This window comes from Atta cephalotes (assembly GCF_000143395.1).
Source record: "Atta cephalotes unplaced genomic scaffold scaffold00086, whole genome shotgun sequence".
NCBI lineage: Eukaryota > Metazoa > Arthropoda > Insecta > Hymenoptera > Formicidae > Atta > Atta cephalotes.
This window is the reverse complement of record NW_012130150.1, coordinates 142,779-160,591: the sequence shown is the minus strand read 5'-3', so window position 1 is coordinate 160,591 and position 17,813 is coordinate 142,779. Positions and strand designations below refer to the sequence as shown.

The following is a 17,813-nucleotide window of genomic DNA, read 5'->3' as shown; positions in this document are numbered from 1 at the left end:
TGATTTGATACATTGTAGATGTGTATTATGGCTCTAATAATAGATGTACCGAGCCGATAAATGCGAACCGATAAACAACCAACGCAAACACGTAGCTCTTTTACGGTTTGGCATGCAGAAATGTAATAGGACGTGTGACATTTATACGGATTTTTTGGAATGTATCATTTTGTCGAAAAACATCAAATAGGAAATTGATATTCGTGCACCTTTTAACCCGAAAATAGTTTAGGTGTTTAATATTCTAGTTTTTATATTCTAGCAATGAAAAAACGTAAATTCTAAAATTGTTTTTTATGGATATCGTTTAACATAATTTCTTTTTTTAATAATTATTCTTTACAAATCTTTAAATATGCAATTGCACACAATAATACATAATAAAAAAAAATTATATTAATTACAATATTTATTATTTAATTCTTTTTAGAAACGTTATTATTATTATTATTATAAATTACAACGTGTTCATTCCGTTTAATATTTGTTTGGTTTCTATGATTACTTTTTTTAGAAAATTAAATTTGTATTCATAATGTTCTCAGATATTAATAAATCGAAAAATAAAATGAATAATATATAATATGTGTTATAATAATAGAGTGGTTTGAAATGAGTTGTAAAAACACTTTAAGGGATAAATCGTAAAAGAATCAGATGACTACTCCCGGATTAAATTTATTACGTTATAGCATCCGTTTTGAAGATTCATCAAAAAATTCAGTTTTTTATGTATATTCGACAAAGAATAAAGAAAAAAACGGAAATAATCTTAATTCCTTTTCAAGTTATATTTATTGCTTAAAAGTTTTATCAAAATTATTAATACTTTCTCATTAATTTTACATATTTAATTTCAAATCAAATTCTGTTTGAAATCAAATTCTAATTTATTCTAATTGTCTGTATTTTAATTTATTAATTAAAAAAATATTATCATATATCGTCAAAAACATTATATTATTACATGTATCGATAAAGTACAAAGCCGACATTGAACGGAAGCAGCTGTATATACCTTGTCGCAGGTAATCGTAATTTCTTGTATCCGAAAGAGACAAAGGATAATGAGAATACTGTTGTATTCGTATAGTCAACTTTGCATTTCTGTAAGGGTCAGATAATCAAAAGCTTCTACATTGCAATGATTATATTTTAAGATTGGCTCTTATTAAACGCAAGAATATATATAGAATATAAAATATTAACACCATTGGTACCAAAGGCAATCAAAATAACTGATAATATTATTATAATATATTTTCTTAAAAAAATTGCTCAAATTTATAACAGTGCATTTTATAAAATTTTTTATGATTTTTGTTGCAATATCTCAATGATTAAATTGATCATTTTACCTTCCTCTTTTATCTTTTTTTTTTAATGTATATTAACATATTTAAATGATAGAAATTTTTTTCTACTATATTTAAATATATTTATTCTATATGTTATTTAAATATGTTAATATACATTTTTTTTCGATAATTTTAGAAGTAAATAATTTTTCGAATAAACAATATCGTTAAAATAGTAAGGCTACGTTACGTATTTTGATCTCTCATCGTATAAATATGATATTTCGATTAAAATTTTCATCATGCATGTGCATATGTCGCGAAACGCGTGCATAAGTAATTTATAGAATTTTGCATCTAGATTTTAAATGCGATATTCTGTTGCATATGCTATCGAGATCATTGGCAGAGTGACTTCTATCATATTTTTAATCAATTTAATTTCCACTTCAATGTATCAAGCGTGGCATTACACGCAGTTGAAATTCGTATGGAACATATATGAATATTACCAGACACCGGCATTACGAAACGCGAATCGATTGCTTTTACATTTAAATGTCAATAACAAACTTTCCACAAATTGTAAATCTAGATCGACTAAGTGTAAAATGCGATTATATCAGCAACTTTCAGTCCTTAAATGCATTAATATCAAAGTAATTTTAACGGCAAAAAATTATTCTCTCTATTTTCGTCCATGATTAAATATTCCACATGATTATACTTAATTCTTTATGTTTCTCTATGTTGTTAATAAATAATTCTAAAGACACTAAAAAATTCAATGCGGGAGAATTCAACTCGTAATCTTCCTAGAATACAGCATACTGAAGTTAATCACGCACTCGCCTTTATATTATTGAAACGATGAGAGGTAATTAGGATAATATTAGAAGGATACTTTCAACTTTTATGAAACCGTCGGAAATGTCGTTACGTTTTAATGTCGGTTATATTCAACTAGGCAGCGCAGATTTCGTACTTCTCAGCGGATTAATGATTTTCGACGACATACTACTAGCTATACCTACTTACGTGCACATGTTTATGGCCATTTAACATGATTGCATGTACGTGTCTCAAGAGGGCATACGTATGTACGTGAAGGAAGTGCTGAAAGTGACAAGCAGCTGCAAATTTTCCTGAAGCGAAGTAGCGGTTTGTCTCACCCTCGCCTGTCTTTCACATCTTGGCTTACCGCATTTTCCATTCGTCTTTCTACCCTCGAGAGAGATCCATGCCCCCGAGCGAGAAATCTTAACGCGAACAACTACTTAATCCGAAGTTGCTCGAAAAAAAAAATGTTTAACTTTATGGCATTTTCTTTATATAATACGATTTGTTTGTAATTTGATTTGTACTCGTTGTAAATAACGATGCTATACACAAAGTCTAGTTACCAGACTCTGAGTATGCGCGATAAAATGATGTTACCATTATCAATTAACTTTATAGTTCATTAGTCTAGTATCATCTAGTACTATCGTCGCTATTAGCCATATTAAGATCCTCTCATCTTTCTGTTCACAGCTACGGAAGAATTGGGAAGCAGTAAATTGAGCACCACATTGCCGACTGCTCCGACCGAGCTTTCGCAATTTCCGAAGCTGTGCGAGCTGCGCCGAAAATTCCCGGTTCTATACCGAGTGGAGTTTCAGGTGAGAGGCCCAGTAAATCCTATTTCCTGTCAACTCATCTAACTTCGGTCACCTCTCAGTCCTGTCGGACTCGCTTTTTCGCTTCGACAACTCTTACGACCTTTTCCTCGCCACGTTCTTCGATATACGCGTTATCGATTATTGGCTATAACAATTAGTCATACTTCATTACATCTTATAATCTTGAAACTGTTCGCTTTTCAGACTCATACGTAATTTAAAGGAAACATGCTTACGCGATTGTGGTTAAACGTTATTGTTTCCTGACCGTATTGCTATAGACATGTTATTATTTCGTAACAGCTGTTTATTACGCAATTATTTTCCAATATCTCACAGATATTGAAGGCAAACACCGCGTCGTCAGATACCGGAATAAGTTTATTTGCTTGATAGATACATATATCGGAAATACGTGATGCAACCGATGCTATATACATTCATGTGGCACGTATAGGCATACTTGTGGATATTACAGAGTACTCGGCGATAGGCAGACAGCCAAGAGACAAAGCGAAACTCCTCCTGAGAAGGAGTAGGTCGAGAAATTGAAACTCAGCATAATATCGGTTTCTCATTAGACAATTGTTTCGGAAATTCCACAATATATGATATAGGTTTTACCTTGACAATTTGCGTTAGTATAATACATTCGAGATCCAAGAAGATTATAAAACGAAAACTATAATCTCGAGAGTATATTATCAATTTGCATTTATGAACATCATGTTAATTCTGGACATTTGATCTGTTTTTTATAAAAGCGTAAATGTCAAAATTTTAGTTTTAAATTAAATAGTAATTTTTTTTTTAATGTAATTTATATGTAAAATATTTTCTTATTTATTGTACATAATTTTATTATAAATATATATTATTTATTATAAATAATCTTCTTTGAATTCATCAAAGTTATTAATTTTAATGTATAAAACAAGAAGGATTTAATCCTAAAAATTTCAGACTTAAAACACATATCTTTTGGTTGTACTACCATTAAACTTAAGTATTTATTGTTAATATTCTTTCTATAACTTAGTTCTTAGATCAACTCATCATGCTATTATTATGCAAATAGCACACAATGAAATAGGAATTTCATGCGAATGACGAGACAAGTGAATTCTTAACTGCAACACCTTAGAAAATGGTCCATCCACTCGTTCGATCTCCTTTCTTCTCTTCATATCTCACCCTGCACTGCTGTTTCACCCTGCACTGCTGTTTCAGGAGACAAGAGATCTCAGGCAATATTTACATATTTCACCAAGTTGCTTTCACGTCCGTCTCTCGAAGCGCAAAATCGATCTACTTTCTTTGTATTACGAAGAAAATATTTCTCCTCTATGTATGCAGTTTTACTCTTGAGAAATTCCAATTGTTGATGGATGGTCTTAGCAAGGCATCCTTTATATTTTTGCAACTTGAGGAGACAGAATTTTAAAGAACTTTAAATTCACTTGGACATTTTTACAATAGATTCAATTTTTCATGTGTAATATTACATAGGAGAATCGATGTATCAAAAAGTTTACATTTACATCATCTGATAGCTTAAGCATCGCTTTTGCGAAGAATTTGCGTGATGCGCGGTAAATGCTTTCCTAAACGCGGCAAATGCGGACAGCTTTTTTCCGGGCATCCGCCATCGACACGAGAAAGCTCTTAACCCTGTTCGCGTACAGTATGCATGACGACGCTGCCTTCGAGTGCAGTTTATACGCCAGCAGATTATCCCGGAATATCCTGTGTCCTCGCAGCACAGACTCCTAACGATTGTATAATCGCGGGTTATATGGCAAACGATCCTTTTTATATGGAAGCCACTTTGGACGCTCTGTCATCAGCCTGTCATCGTGTCGAGAAATTTTCGTCACACGCGTTCTTTTCTACGTCTTTTTTTCCCGCAACCAATCCAGCATTTTTCCTGTGATAGGAAAAATTCGGTGGACTATCTGCGGATAACGGCGAGAGAAGAAAAGTAAGAGGGTTGAACAGATAGGACGGACGGCAGGGGATGGTCGTTGCTGAATTTTAATCCAACCGGCACGGTGCGGCGACGCGAAAATCATCTCGGCGTGATTTTTAAATTAAACTCACCCGGCATTATCGGAAATGAAAGTTCCTGATGTTCGACAAATACTGGCGGATAAAGCGTCATACGTATTCATGAAGCGCGCAGGGAATGCGAAAAACTTCCGGTTTGCAAGAATTGCGCAATTATGTATGAATTAATTAAATTTTCAAAGTAGCAAAAGTGTTATTAATGACAGCGGTAACAACAGAATGTACTGAACAGGATGTTCCCTTTTAACCATTGTGCCAAAATCTAAAATACTTTACGACGAGTGGAATCGATTGCGTTGCAATATAGTATTATTGTTGTTGTAGTATGTGTCGTTGACGATGTCTTAAAAACAACTGCACGAACAATTTCGGTGATTTTAGCTAAGTGATACGACATATGTTTAGGATGCAGTCGCATAAATTTTCTGATTTGTCGAATCTCAGAGCTTGGGCAATCACTACTGCCAAAGCAAACTACGCGGAGATTTTCACGTACACTGTATGGCACAAAATATATACCGTTCGAATATCGCAGCTGTTAACTGCACCAAAAGTACGATCCGCAATGTTCACTGATCCAATTAAATCGACGCGAACGATTGCACATATAGCCTTTGATAATATAAAAAAATTTTAGCGCACGAAAAAAATAACGCGCTTTCTATGCAAAAATTGAATTTATCTGCATGCATCAACCGCAACGTGATATAAATTTTGCGCTATTAAGAATTTTCGATTAAGAATTTTCTTCTCGATATATTTATTTTGAAACTTTTAAAAAGTAATAAGTTTTCTTCACGTCAAGCATATTTATAGTCAGACTTTTATCTTGTATAATTAGCTGTCAGCTTCATCGCAGGAACAGGTCTTTAAAGGGCAAAAGAAATATCTTCTACAATATTTTATTCGTTTGTTATATATAACAACAATTTCTTCCTAAATCGATCCTTTATATGTTGTATTCAATTTAACATCAATTTCAAAGGTAATAATAACTTCTGTTATTGACACATGATATAATAATCTACTTTCTAAATGAAATGACTATAAGAATAAAAATTGCAAAAGCTAGCCTAATAACATTGTGGATTAAAGCCGTGAATTAAAGCTTCCAGTATTATTAACAGTCGTTATCACAAGTATCGCTTTTCGAATAATTTCACGTATTCAATTGACGTAAAATAATCAATTACACCGTTTCTCTGCTTAATAAATAATTACATCGCAAAATTTCCTGATAATTGTAAGGCTTTTATATTGAGATTTCATTAGTTTATATTTCGTTTTCTATGTTCATTGCAGACAGCAACGAAGGTGGAAACGCATTCGTGCCGACACGCCATAAAAACCGCAAACAAGGAAAAAAATCAAAATCAAAAGTGTATTCCATGTAGGTATTAGTCGTAGATAACACTTTCTGTTTTTATGTAATCTAAGCTAAGCCTCTTATTCAGTCACCATGTTATCATTTCCATGTCTGGAAGAGAATCGCATTGATTGCGTATAATGACATAAAACATCGATTTGAAATGCGCTGCGTATCAAGCACTTTCTCTTATAATGATTTGCGAACAAGCGGGTATAATTGCAAGTATACTTTGCAGATTCAACGTTTTTAATTATAATAATAGAGTTTGTACTGAATAAATAAAAGATTCTAATACATTAATAGAAATAGTCTGTCGCATTAATTATTATGAGTTCGTATTAAAAAATAAAAAAAATTTGTAATATCGACAGAAATAAATCTATTGTACTAATATAATAACTGTTTCGCGAGTTGGTTGATGGTTTCCGGATTTTCGTTAATTAACTTTCTTGCAATAGAGGAAATAAACCACGGTTGCAAGATGGTTGCAATTGCCGGTACCCTGTTCCTTTAACGAGGATTTATTTCCGTTCTAGAATAAGAGCTTTTACCACCTAAGGACTAAAATGTTTCCCTTCGCTTCTTTTCGTAGACGACTATAATAGGGTAGTGTTGGAGACGATAGAAGGCGAGCCTGATTCCGATTACGTTAATGCATCCTACGTAGATGTGAGTATGTCATGATATTTGATAATAAGTATCTACAATCTCAATAAGCAAAGATCAAAGATTAAGCGCGTTTCGAGATCGCTGATCTCATATGATCCAATAAATTAATTGAATATCTTTTATTTCGCGGAAAAGGCGGGAATTCGTCGGTGAATTTGAATACACATTCTTGCATAAAAGATTATGCAAGCTGATTATTACACCTGCGCGGACTTAGATGAACATTAATCATGCGTCGAGTATCAAAGTTACAGTGTCGAATATTACATTTCAGAGTATATTGAAACCAAACGCTTATATCGTCACTCAGGGACCTATGGAGAACACGGTGACCGAATTCTGGCGGATGGTCTGGCAAGAGCAAGCTTCCTGCATTGTTATGCTCACGAAAACCTTTGACTTTATCAGGGTAAAAAGCCATTTACAGCGAGACTTTCGTAAAAAAGAGAAACATAACACACTGCTCGGAAATAGTGTCCATTAAAGTTGCCACGCCGCAAAAAGCAGTCTTTATCGTGCACGATGACGTTGACTGCGAGTCAGCTTTAAGAGAGCTTAGAGTCTGTTTTATAAATTCTTTACACCCTACAGCTTTTCAACCACAACTTTCTCTTACAGGTGATGTGTGTACAATACTGGCCGGCGAATAAAGAAAAAGACGAGGAATATGGAGGTATCGGCGTTTCCGTATTAAAAGAAGAGGAACTCGCTAATTTTCATATAAGGACGATAAAGCTGTACAAAAAGAATGAGAACAACGTAAGTGTAATTGCTACTCACATAGAAACTTTGTATTTCTCTCACAATATAAATTTAAATGTGAAAAATAGTAGAGCAAATATTATTCTTTAAAAGAAAAAAATCACCTGTATCCCAGATTAATAACCTTTGACGTACGTAGCAAATGAATAACGCGTGAAGAACAATTAAATTCAATATTTGTGAGAAAGCGCAAATATTCGTGTTGATCAATTGACAATTCAGTAATTCGATTCGTCCCGAATTTGTATAAGTTGAAAAATTCGCGATGTCATTTATCACTGGTAATAGAATGACGTAAATCCACCGCGACATTGTTCGAATATTCGTATATATTAAGACTGGAATAAATCAGGACTTGCGACGGGCGTCACATCAACGAGAATTATCCGGATGATCCTTGAATGGACCAATTTTTCTTCTTTTTAACGGGGAAATTTTTATGAAATAACCGCGAGGAACTCGAATGATTATGTAATTGGACAGTAGTTGGCCCAAATTGGTCAGTAATATAGTCGATGCCAACTTGAAACCTTGTCTCGGCCTAGAAATGAATGGAACAAGGAATGGAGAGCAAAGTTAGCTAAATTAACCGTATATAGATCGCATCACTTTTGTCATTTAGACCCTGTCCGAATGCGAAATGTGATACGAATCCGCGATATGAATGAGAATAAATTTGCTCAAGTAGCTATTATGCGAGCGGCTAATTTAATTGCACTTTTATCTACGAGAACGAGGAACGACAATTGTGAGTGACTTTCTAAAGCTCTTCCGAGCCGCACACTTTGTGATCTGATTCCACCACCGGCATCGTTACTTACTTAGTCCTTTTCTCGTTCAACTTTTTTCCGTTATCTAGAGAGTTCTCTCAGGTTTAAAGCTGTTCCTTCGTATTAATGTCTCCGTCTACTTTTCGAAACCTCTGTATATATTCTTTTTCATTGTACATTGACCAAGAAAGAGTGTTTATTCTTTCATGTGTGTATTCTTTTGTAACAAAGATTTTATTTTCGTATGTATAATAACAGTCTATCTTCTTTGCACCAATTGTATATTTTAAAAAGATATTCAATAATTAAATAATAATAAAGGCAATGTGTCGATTAAGTTAAAAGTTTTAATTTTGATTTGTGTATGAAAAATTTAACACATGAATACAAAAATTCATAAAAATACATTTTTATGAATAAAAAATTAAAAACGTTTGAATAAAAGTTTTCTTCAAAAAAATTTCTAAATACACCTTATTTTTTCAATTTCTAATAAAATTCCTATTTAATGTCTATCTATATTTTCTTAAAAAGATTGGTAAGTTTTTATCAAATATCAATAACATATTGATCAATTCTCAAAAATATAAATAGGAAGATTATAAACTCTTTATTCATAATATTGGGTCGTCCGGAAGTTCGTGCCGATGTTGAAGGAAAATTGAAACGCAGAAAATTTTAATTTAATAAATGTATACTAAAATTTAAATTTTAGTCGGCACGAACTTTCCGGATAACCCAATATATCATTGCTAAGTAAATATCTTACATATTTCAACAAATCTCGTCGTGAAACAAGTACCGACACGTGAAACTGATGAATTTAGTCTCTTGTTTGTATCGCGATCAGCACTCTTCGATGTAAGACTGTTAACGAACCGTATGAAACTATCGAGTATTGAACTTCTCTATTGAACAGTAGACGCAACAAAGTAATTACTTTCTAACTAATTTACTAGCTGAGCGAAATTTAATATAGAAGAAGAGAACCTCGTAACCCCATTCCGGGAATAGCAAAGCAAGCTGAGAGGTTACAGAACGCCCCGATGTGCAACACGGGCCGGGCAGCGCAAGATGCGACTGCAATTGTCGAGTTTAACGCGGCATTGTTGGGATAACAATACCGGAGAATCTCACTCCCGGAAAATAATCTGCCGGCAACGCAAGTTGCACTCCGCGACCGCGCGTCGCTAATTTGTCAGACGGCGATTTTCTGCATTTCAGCAACGATCATAAATCTTGAAGCATTTAATCTCACGTACGTGTTCCGAACGATTCGGTGAGAAAAATAGAGAATGATAATGAAATATAAAGTGTAGGAAACGAACGAGAGACGAAAATGATTGTTATCATGAAAGATGATCGTTGTAATTCTGTATGCGAAAACGTTTTCAGGAGATTACGGAAGAAAGGACGTTGTTGCAATTTCATTACACAGAATGGCACTCACATACGTGTCCCTTTGGAAATGCGGTGCTGGAATTTAGACGACGTGTTCGAGCTGTGGTGGGATCAACCATAAAGAATGAATCCGGCCCTATGGTCGTCCACTGCAAGTAAGGACACTTGTGTTGATTATTTATGTAAAAGCGAGCAACGAGCCACTCTCGCGCTAATGAGATAATAAATTTGTTTGTTTGTGACACAAAGCGATGGTGGAGGACGATCGGGAGTATATCTAGCGATCGATGCGAACATGGAGCTAGCCGAAGAGGAAGATGCGTTTGACGTATTTGGCTACTTGAAGAAGTTAAGGCAGAGCAGGAGAGGACTCATAGAAAATTTGGTAGAATAATAATTAATAATCAATTAAATTAATAATCACAAATAATCATTAAATTAAAAGTTTCAATTTTTATTTATATAAAGAATTCTAATTTCTATATTCTCTTTTTTATTAAAAGTTCTTATTTCTCAAAAAAAAAATTTGCGCGGAAGATTTGCTCCTATTTTCAACGAATCATTTTCATAATTTATTCTCAAATAATTGTTCTTAATTTTCTTCTGATATCCTTTTAAAATTTATTATTAATGATGTAATCTGACAACTTTGATTTCTTCTTCTTATATTTCGATACATGTATTCATTCAAATATAATAGGAACAGTACAAATTCGTATACGACACACTCGAGGAATTCGTCGTATGCGGTACATCGTGGTTTCCCGTAGCTGAATTATCGCAACGTCTAAAGCAGAAGAGTATAAAAAATCCGATAACTAAGATGAACGAATATCAACGAGAGTATCAGCAAATTTGCAAGCAGACGCCGCGTTTCACGATTGGCGATTGCGCCGGTGGACATAGGGCCGATAACAGGGAAAAGAATAGAGATGTCCTGGTAGTTCCACGTGAGTTTCAACTCGAACGACCGGCAACTTCAACAAATAGCTTTTCCACGCTGTACAAATCAATCTCCTCCTTTGTTACAGCGGACAACTTTCGACCGTACCTCACCAGCTTTCAGGGTAACAGTTTCACAGACTACATCAATGCTGTCTTTGTGGATGTAAGTCAGTAAAATAAATCACCTCGCTTAACTGGTTTATCTTTACCTTCTCTTACATCACTATGAAATCTGCATTTCTAATTTAGATATAAACTTTTAACGAAATTTGTACAAAGTGCATTTCTCTAATAATTAAAACTGAAACTAATTATTTTAGCGTTTATATAAATGCACTGACACAAATTTCTTTTTAAGTTCAATTTATATTTATATTATTATATAATATTAAAAACGATAAAAAAAAGTATCGAATTTATAAATATCGAAAATATAAAAAGCTTTTATATTTGGTGGATCGAAGTATATATCGCATTTACATTCGAGATACATTCCCGCAATCGTTGCCAAGTTCTACGTTCTTTCAAAGAACATTCATTCACTATCATACCACACAGGGTTACACGAAACCGAGAGAATATATCGTAACAGAATGGCCCCTTCGACACACGTGCGGTGAATTCTGGTCTTTAGTTTACGACTATGAATGCGCTGCGGTAGTAGTTCTCTGCGTGCCACCTCAGGGATCCACGAATTTTCCCAGTTTTTGGCCTGAAGGAAGACACTCCAAGAAATATGGACCCGTGTTTACGATTGACCACATCAGTCACAATCATTACACCAATATAAAAACCTGGGTGAGAACTGATTCTCTAATCATCATAAAATAAAGTTTTCACTCACCTAAAGTTTTCAATTTTTAGGTTTTATTTGAATCTTCACAAAAAATCTACATATGTATTAAAAAAAATACGATGATAATATTTTACTTATTTTATCTGTATGAATTATTTCTCAGGTTTTTAGGATAAATAAGAAAATCGTCTCATTGACGGAATTGATGGCGGGGGTGAAAGCACCACCGAAGACCGTGCAACTGTTTCAATTAACTTGTTGGCCAATGGGTCACAAAGTGCCCACGTCCACAAATAGCTTAGTAGAACTCATGAATATGGTTGAGAGATGGAGACAACGAACAGACTACGGACCAGTAGCTGTGGTTTCGCCCGATGGAAGAAGTCGTTGTGGGGTCTACTGTGCGGCCAACGCGTGTATAGAACAGGTCATTCAACATGGAGAAGTTGACATTTTCCAAGCCGTAAAAACTGTACGCAGACACAGACCCCAGCTTGTGGAAAACATGGTATATAATTATAACGTTACAATGCAATATCCTTTAAATTTCTTACGCGTTTCTCGAATTATAATATTGTTAGCATATTATAACATATTTTTTTATTAAAAATACTTTAATTTTGTGTCTTATATAAAAATATAAGACACAAAACATATGGAGAAACATATGTAATATTCTTTTCCAGACGGAGTACAAATACTGTTATGACTTGGTTCTACACTATGTATTGCACTATTTAAATAAAGACATGAACGAAAAGAAGTGAGAATGCGAGTTGAGGGACGAGCTGTGGTTCATCGAATTCGGTCGCGGAGCAGCGCTGCCATTGACCCCGGAAGAGGCACCGGCGGACGGGGAACCGGTAGTGCCTTGTGCCCAAGGTCGCATCATCGTGGAGACTGCGAGGCCGGCGCCGCCACATTTTGCTACTTGCTCCGGCTATCGCAGGCCGCTTCTCAGCCGTATTTCGAACGAAGTATCGGTTAGCGATGGAACGGCACCATCGTCAAGTGGTACGGAGCAGAGTCAAGAGCAGCAACAGTCACAGTACATTGTTGGTGGTAAAGGCGCCGTCAGCAAGGCTACAGGGACACCGCAGAGTCCTGCCTCGAGGCCGGACGATCTCAGCGTGACACCCTGGTACCTGGAGGATTATCCGACGACCGATACCTCACCGGGGCCGATGGGCGATCGGAGCTCGTATCCCTCGTGCTCGTATACCGATGGTAGGGATAGCAAACCGGATCTGAACTCAACGAGGAATAGCAGCATCGAGAGCGAATTCCCGAGGCCGATAATATCGATACCGCGGAAGGCTTGTATGGATCTAATGACTGCGATGGCATTGTTGGATGAGACCTGCCCGAATGTGGAACCCAGTCCATCTCTCACCCCGAGAACGCCCAGAACACCGCTGACACCGTATGCGACGCGGAACAAACGGGCCCGTTCCAAGAGCAGTGATAATTCGTCGAATTACAGCAACGATCGGCTGAGTGATCGCTCGTTCGAAGTCACCAAAGACAAGGAAAAGAAGAGACCGTTCCTAAGGAAGATAGGCATTTCAAAAACTGAGGACCGACCATTCTTGGCGAAATTGACACCGAGAATTCTTGGCAAACCCTATCTGGAAAAGATCGGACCCAGCAAAGCCATCGAGAGACCGTTCCTCGACAAGATCGGCTCGTCCAAAACTTTAGACAAATTCATCTTCGATACGCCGCGTAACGAACGCAAGAACGAATTTAGGATGAGGACGAACGATGTGATGAAGAATCACGACGGAATAAAAAATAACATCAGGCACGACATTGAGCAGATTGCCATCAAAGAAGATGTTGAAAATGCAATTGAAACGCCAGAGGTAATACCTGTTACTTTCCGTTTAGAAGAAGTACAACACAAATCTCTAAATGATGCAGAGACACAAACAGCGACAACAATCTTCGAAAGAAGACGATCGGGTAAAGAGTTCCTGCTGAAGATGTACTCTTTCGAGACGGAAGATCTAGAGTCCACTGTACCAGCGAAGGAACGAAACACGTTGCACAATACGTCTTTAGATGATGTATTGGATTCAGGGCCGAGCTCGTTGCCGACAGATAACAGCGATGAGCGAACGGAGTCACGGTTAGAATTGGAGAAGCGACCGACCAGCGTGACCGCCGAGTTATTGAAGTGCCGAGTGACCACAAGCGATGAGATAATATCCTCCTCTACTACGTGTTTGAATTCACCGAGTGAAACTAACAGCTGGAACAACTCGCCCCAACGCGGAAGAGCGCAACGCACGAAGAAGGAATCAGCCACTATAATTCGCCGTAGAATCTTTCAGGGTTCTCACGAGATCATTCGTAGCGACGACAGCACGCCAAACTCACCCACGAAGAGGCCTATCTCGAACGTCTCTCCTGAACGTGAGATCGAGTTGAGGAGCACTCTGGAAAGAGGAATTCTTTCCCCGACGAAAACAAGGAAATCAATCATTGAGGATATCAGAACGATCGAGAATATACGTAGATCAATCAAGTACAATCAGTTTGAAAGGCGAGGCATCTCCTCGGACAATCTCCTGGCGAAAGACGCTCTTTCATTCGTCACTGCCGCTCGTACTATGACCGATAACATCGGGAGAACACGGGAGATCTCGTCAGAAGATTCGCTGGCGACTCATCGAGAGTATACAAGGGAGACATTCAAACAATTACAAGACAAATTTAAGATGCAGGAAATACCTATGGAGAGTTACGCAGCTTTCAAACGGCGCACTCAAGCCGCTCCGGGAGCAATAAGTCGACAAGAAAGACTGAATCTTTTACCAGGGGATCTTGATGTAATCATAAAGAGCACACCTAAGAAAGAAAATGTTGCACCGACTGACACAATTGTAAGCGAAACTGCCATGAATAAGCGAGATCAGAGTCAAGAAGGTACGGTAAGATCCATTCTGAGAAAACAGGAAGGAATCGATCATCCCGATCAGGAATCAGACACAAACGCATCCATCAGACGACCGAAGAGGCGGATCTTTCATGAACCGTCGCAAGAAACTATGGATCTGCTAACGGAATTGCGCAAGGTAAAGAGCCTGTTAAAGACCCCATCCTGGGAAAAGGATCTAGATCTCGATCAGAAGCCGGTGCGGATGCCGAAGCGTATTTTGCTAACAGACAAGGAATTTTGTCTCTCTGTAGAGCGGGAGAACAGCGTGCGACGTCCGTCGAGAATGATTAACTCGCTGGAAACTACAGAAGAGGGTAAAATTACATCAAATAGGGAAAATAAAGAGAACAAGGAGAGCAAAACCGAAAATCAGAAATCATCCGGACCAGCTCTGTTCGAGAAGAAGTGTCTGTCGTTGGACTACGCCGACGAAGAGAAGCCTCAGAAGCCGGAAGTCAGAACGATCTCTTTGGCCTCTACGAGAGATTTGCCGTCCGAAACCGAGGAGACCGACGATTATCCCGACATGACGTTGATTTGCGACTCCAAGAGCTGCTCCTCGAGCGTCTTCAACTCTCCGTCCGAGGAGACGAACAAGAAAGATCTAGTCGGCGACCCAGTGGAAAAAGAACAACCGAAAAAGCCTAGTCAGAATCATTGCACCGAGGTAGATATCGCCATTCCCATCGATCAAAAGATCAATAGCCCTAAAGGAGATGTTCAAGGGCGAACTAGCGATCTCTACGAGATTATATCGCCCCGGTCGACGCCGTTCCGCGTTAAGAAGCGACTCGGCAAAATCTCCGTCGAAGAGACCGTCAAGCCGGAGAATTTCACCCTCGGTTCTAAGGTCGACTGCCGATCGGTCGTTGCTCAGAAACGGACCAAGTGCTTCCCTTTATAACGCACGTCGATCTGCCCGTGGGCGAAATTCTCTGTGGCACTGGTTCGTGTTCGTACCGTAAGAAGACATGCAGATAAAGTTGCATTTCGCCTTAATCCTTTCGATACCATGTTAAACACAAGTGCATTGTGCCAAATACGTAATTTCTAATATCTTATTTAAACAAAAAAAAGAACCAATTATCACGTGTTAAGATTCTTAATTACTCATTCTCTTTATTTAATATTTTGTTTTAATATCTTCTAAGAGCCCAACTCTGATTATTCGCTTTTTTAAAGAAAAAGAATTTGAATTCTGATGATATATTGTAAGTGCTAAAAATTTTAGTTCTGCAATTTTTATTATTCACTTTGTTATTAATATTCTCATCCTATATAAAAGATATATCTATTTTACATTTTTTATCTATCTTTCTAGAAAAAAAAATCATTTCATGCATACACACATAATTGTAATACGATTTTAAAATATCTTACAGAATTGAATAAATTGTCTTAACACATATTTTATACATTGATAAGAAAAATAAAAATAAAATTATTCGTTAAACATTATATAGAAAAATATTACTGTACAAAGCCTAGGTACTGAAAGGATTAAATCTATTGAGTGATTCATAATAACAGTTATGTCTTCATTCGGTACGAGCATTCTTTTTTGAGTTGCTTCTAAGATCAAACAAATTAATAGTTAAAATCTCGTCAATAACTCGCCTAGTAGAAAAATTTCTCAATGAATTTGCGTAATTCGAAAACAGATATTTTTCTGATATAATGCTCGTCTTAAGATGACTTTGTATACTATCGCTATTAGTTTTTAATTAATCGAAATTAATGCATATGAACAGCAGAGTAGAAATTTCTAGTTCTACTTTGTATAAGCGAATATAATGATGGCATCTGCTAAATACGGTTTTTTAGCTTTCAAATTATCCCCGTTGCATTTTTGCAGTTTTTTTTTTTGGACAGTGCTATTGGATACAATGAATACATAGAGAATATGGTAACAAGTAAAGAGTGGAAATGAAAAAAAATTTGAAATGCATGGGGATAACAGATGCCACATTTCATTTCGCTCTATTGCATAATATAAAAGTATTGCTAATCTTCTATTGGTAAAATAAAATGACATCCTCTCTCGAAAGTATAATGAAATTCGATTTTGCGACTGTTGGGAGACGGAAAAAAAAGATTAAAAATTAAATATGGAAAATGTGTGATCTAGAAAAAAATAACAGCTTTATGAAGAGGATCTGTCCAGTTTAGAGCCTAATTCCGGAGTTTTCGACAGAACGAAATCCGAGATATGCGAGAGCTCCTATCGAAATATTCTAAAGTGCACCCCCATTTTTTACTCGACGTTTTCGAGGAAGAAGATGGCCCAAAATGGAAACGAAAGCTCGATGTGGCTGTAGAGACTTTTTACTCGACGCGCGAGGACGAGGAATTCGGCAAAAAATCCTTCTGTCGAGCAGAGAGTGCCTTGTTCATGTGGATATATATTGTATTTAAACAAAGAGAGAATAAACATGCGCAAAAGAAGTCCTCATCGACGATTCAATTCCGACTGCGCGCCGGATTTTCTGAATGGGTCCACGGAATCGCGCTCTCTCGTCGAATGACATCGCAATTCTCTCCTCTCGTTCTTTCTAAAGAAGATTCTTGCGATATTGACAGAATCAATTGTGGTTCTCAAATTCTTAAATTCTCATTTGCTTGATTTTTGCAGTAAATTTCTACGTAACTTCTAATGAATCGTCGTACCTATGATAATTCATTTTTAAAAATCATTGATAAAATTTTATCAAAAGGAAAAGTTTAAGGGAGTTTGGAAGAATATTGCGAACTCAAGAGAGTGCGATTCCCACGCAGATGCGTGCGCCTGCCAAGCCTGCTCTTCGTTCGGCGCGGCACTTAACGTTTTAACGGCATAAAACTTATATATGTATAATTAATACAGATTTAACCGCGTTCCTCTTATATAATTTTTTAGAGATAGGTAGGATCGAGAGAGACAACGCACTAAAATTGATTATACGGAAAGTACATTTAAATGTAGATAGACGTATATGTATATAAATATTATACAGTATATACATAAAGTATGTATCGGTATTTTGACGAGATGTTTGCGCGAAACAGAATTAATAATGTCGGTGTGGATGCACTCTTACCTCATAAGTTAGTACTTTCTAAAGCTTAAGTCTCTATGTCTCTCTCTCTCTCTC

General features: G+C 36.5%; 1 protein-coding gene across 1 annotated transcript in view; it reads left to right on the top strand.

The window, feature by feature from the left end:
- The window catches only part of LOC105624703 (receptor-type tyrosine-protein phosphatase kappa), a 47,652-nt gene extending 35,147 nt beyond the window's left edge, over positions 1 to 12,505 (top strand). The window contains exons 2-13 of the mRNA XM_012206057.1: positions 2,832 to 2,959; positions 6,329 to 6,416; positions 6,988 to 7,064; positions 7,339 to 7,473; positions 7,683 to 7,823; positions 9,992 to 10,152; positions 10,247 to 10,382; positions 10,698 to 10,947; positions 11,029 to 11,105; positions 11,501 to 11,740; positions 11,902 to 12,246; positions 12,425 to 12,505. Of these exons, the coding sequence (XP_012061447.1) occupies positions 2,832 to 2,959; positions 6,329 to 6,416; positions 6,988 to 7,064; positions 7,339 to 7,473; positions 7,683 to 7,823; positions 9,992 to 10,152; positions 10,247 to 10,382; positions 10,698 to 10,947; positions 11,029 to 11,105; positions 11,501 to 11,740; positions 11,902 to 12,246; positions 12,425 to 12,505 (1,859 nt within the window). The remainder of the gene's footprint in view (positions 1 to 2,831; positions 2,960 to 6,328; positions 6,417 to 6,987; positions 7,065 to 7,338; positions 7,474 to 7,682; positions 7,824 to 9,991; positions 10,153 to 10,246; positions 10,383 to 10,697; positions 10,948 to 11,028; positions 11,106 to 11,500; positions 11,741 to 11,901; positions 12,247 to 12,424) is intronic.
- Positions 12,506 to 17,813: the final 5,308 nt, after the last annotated feature.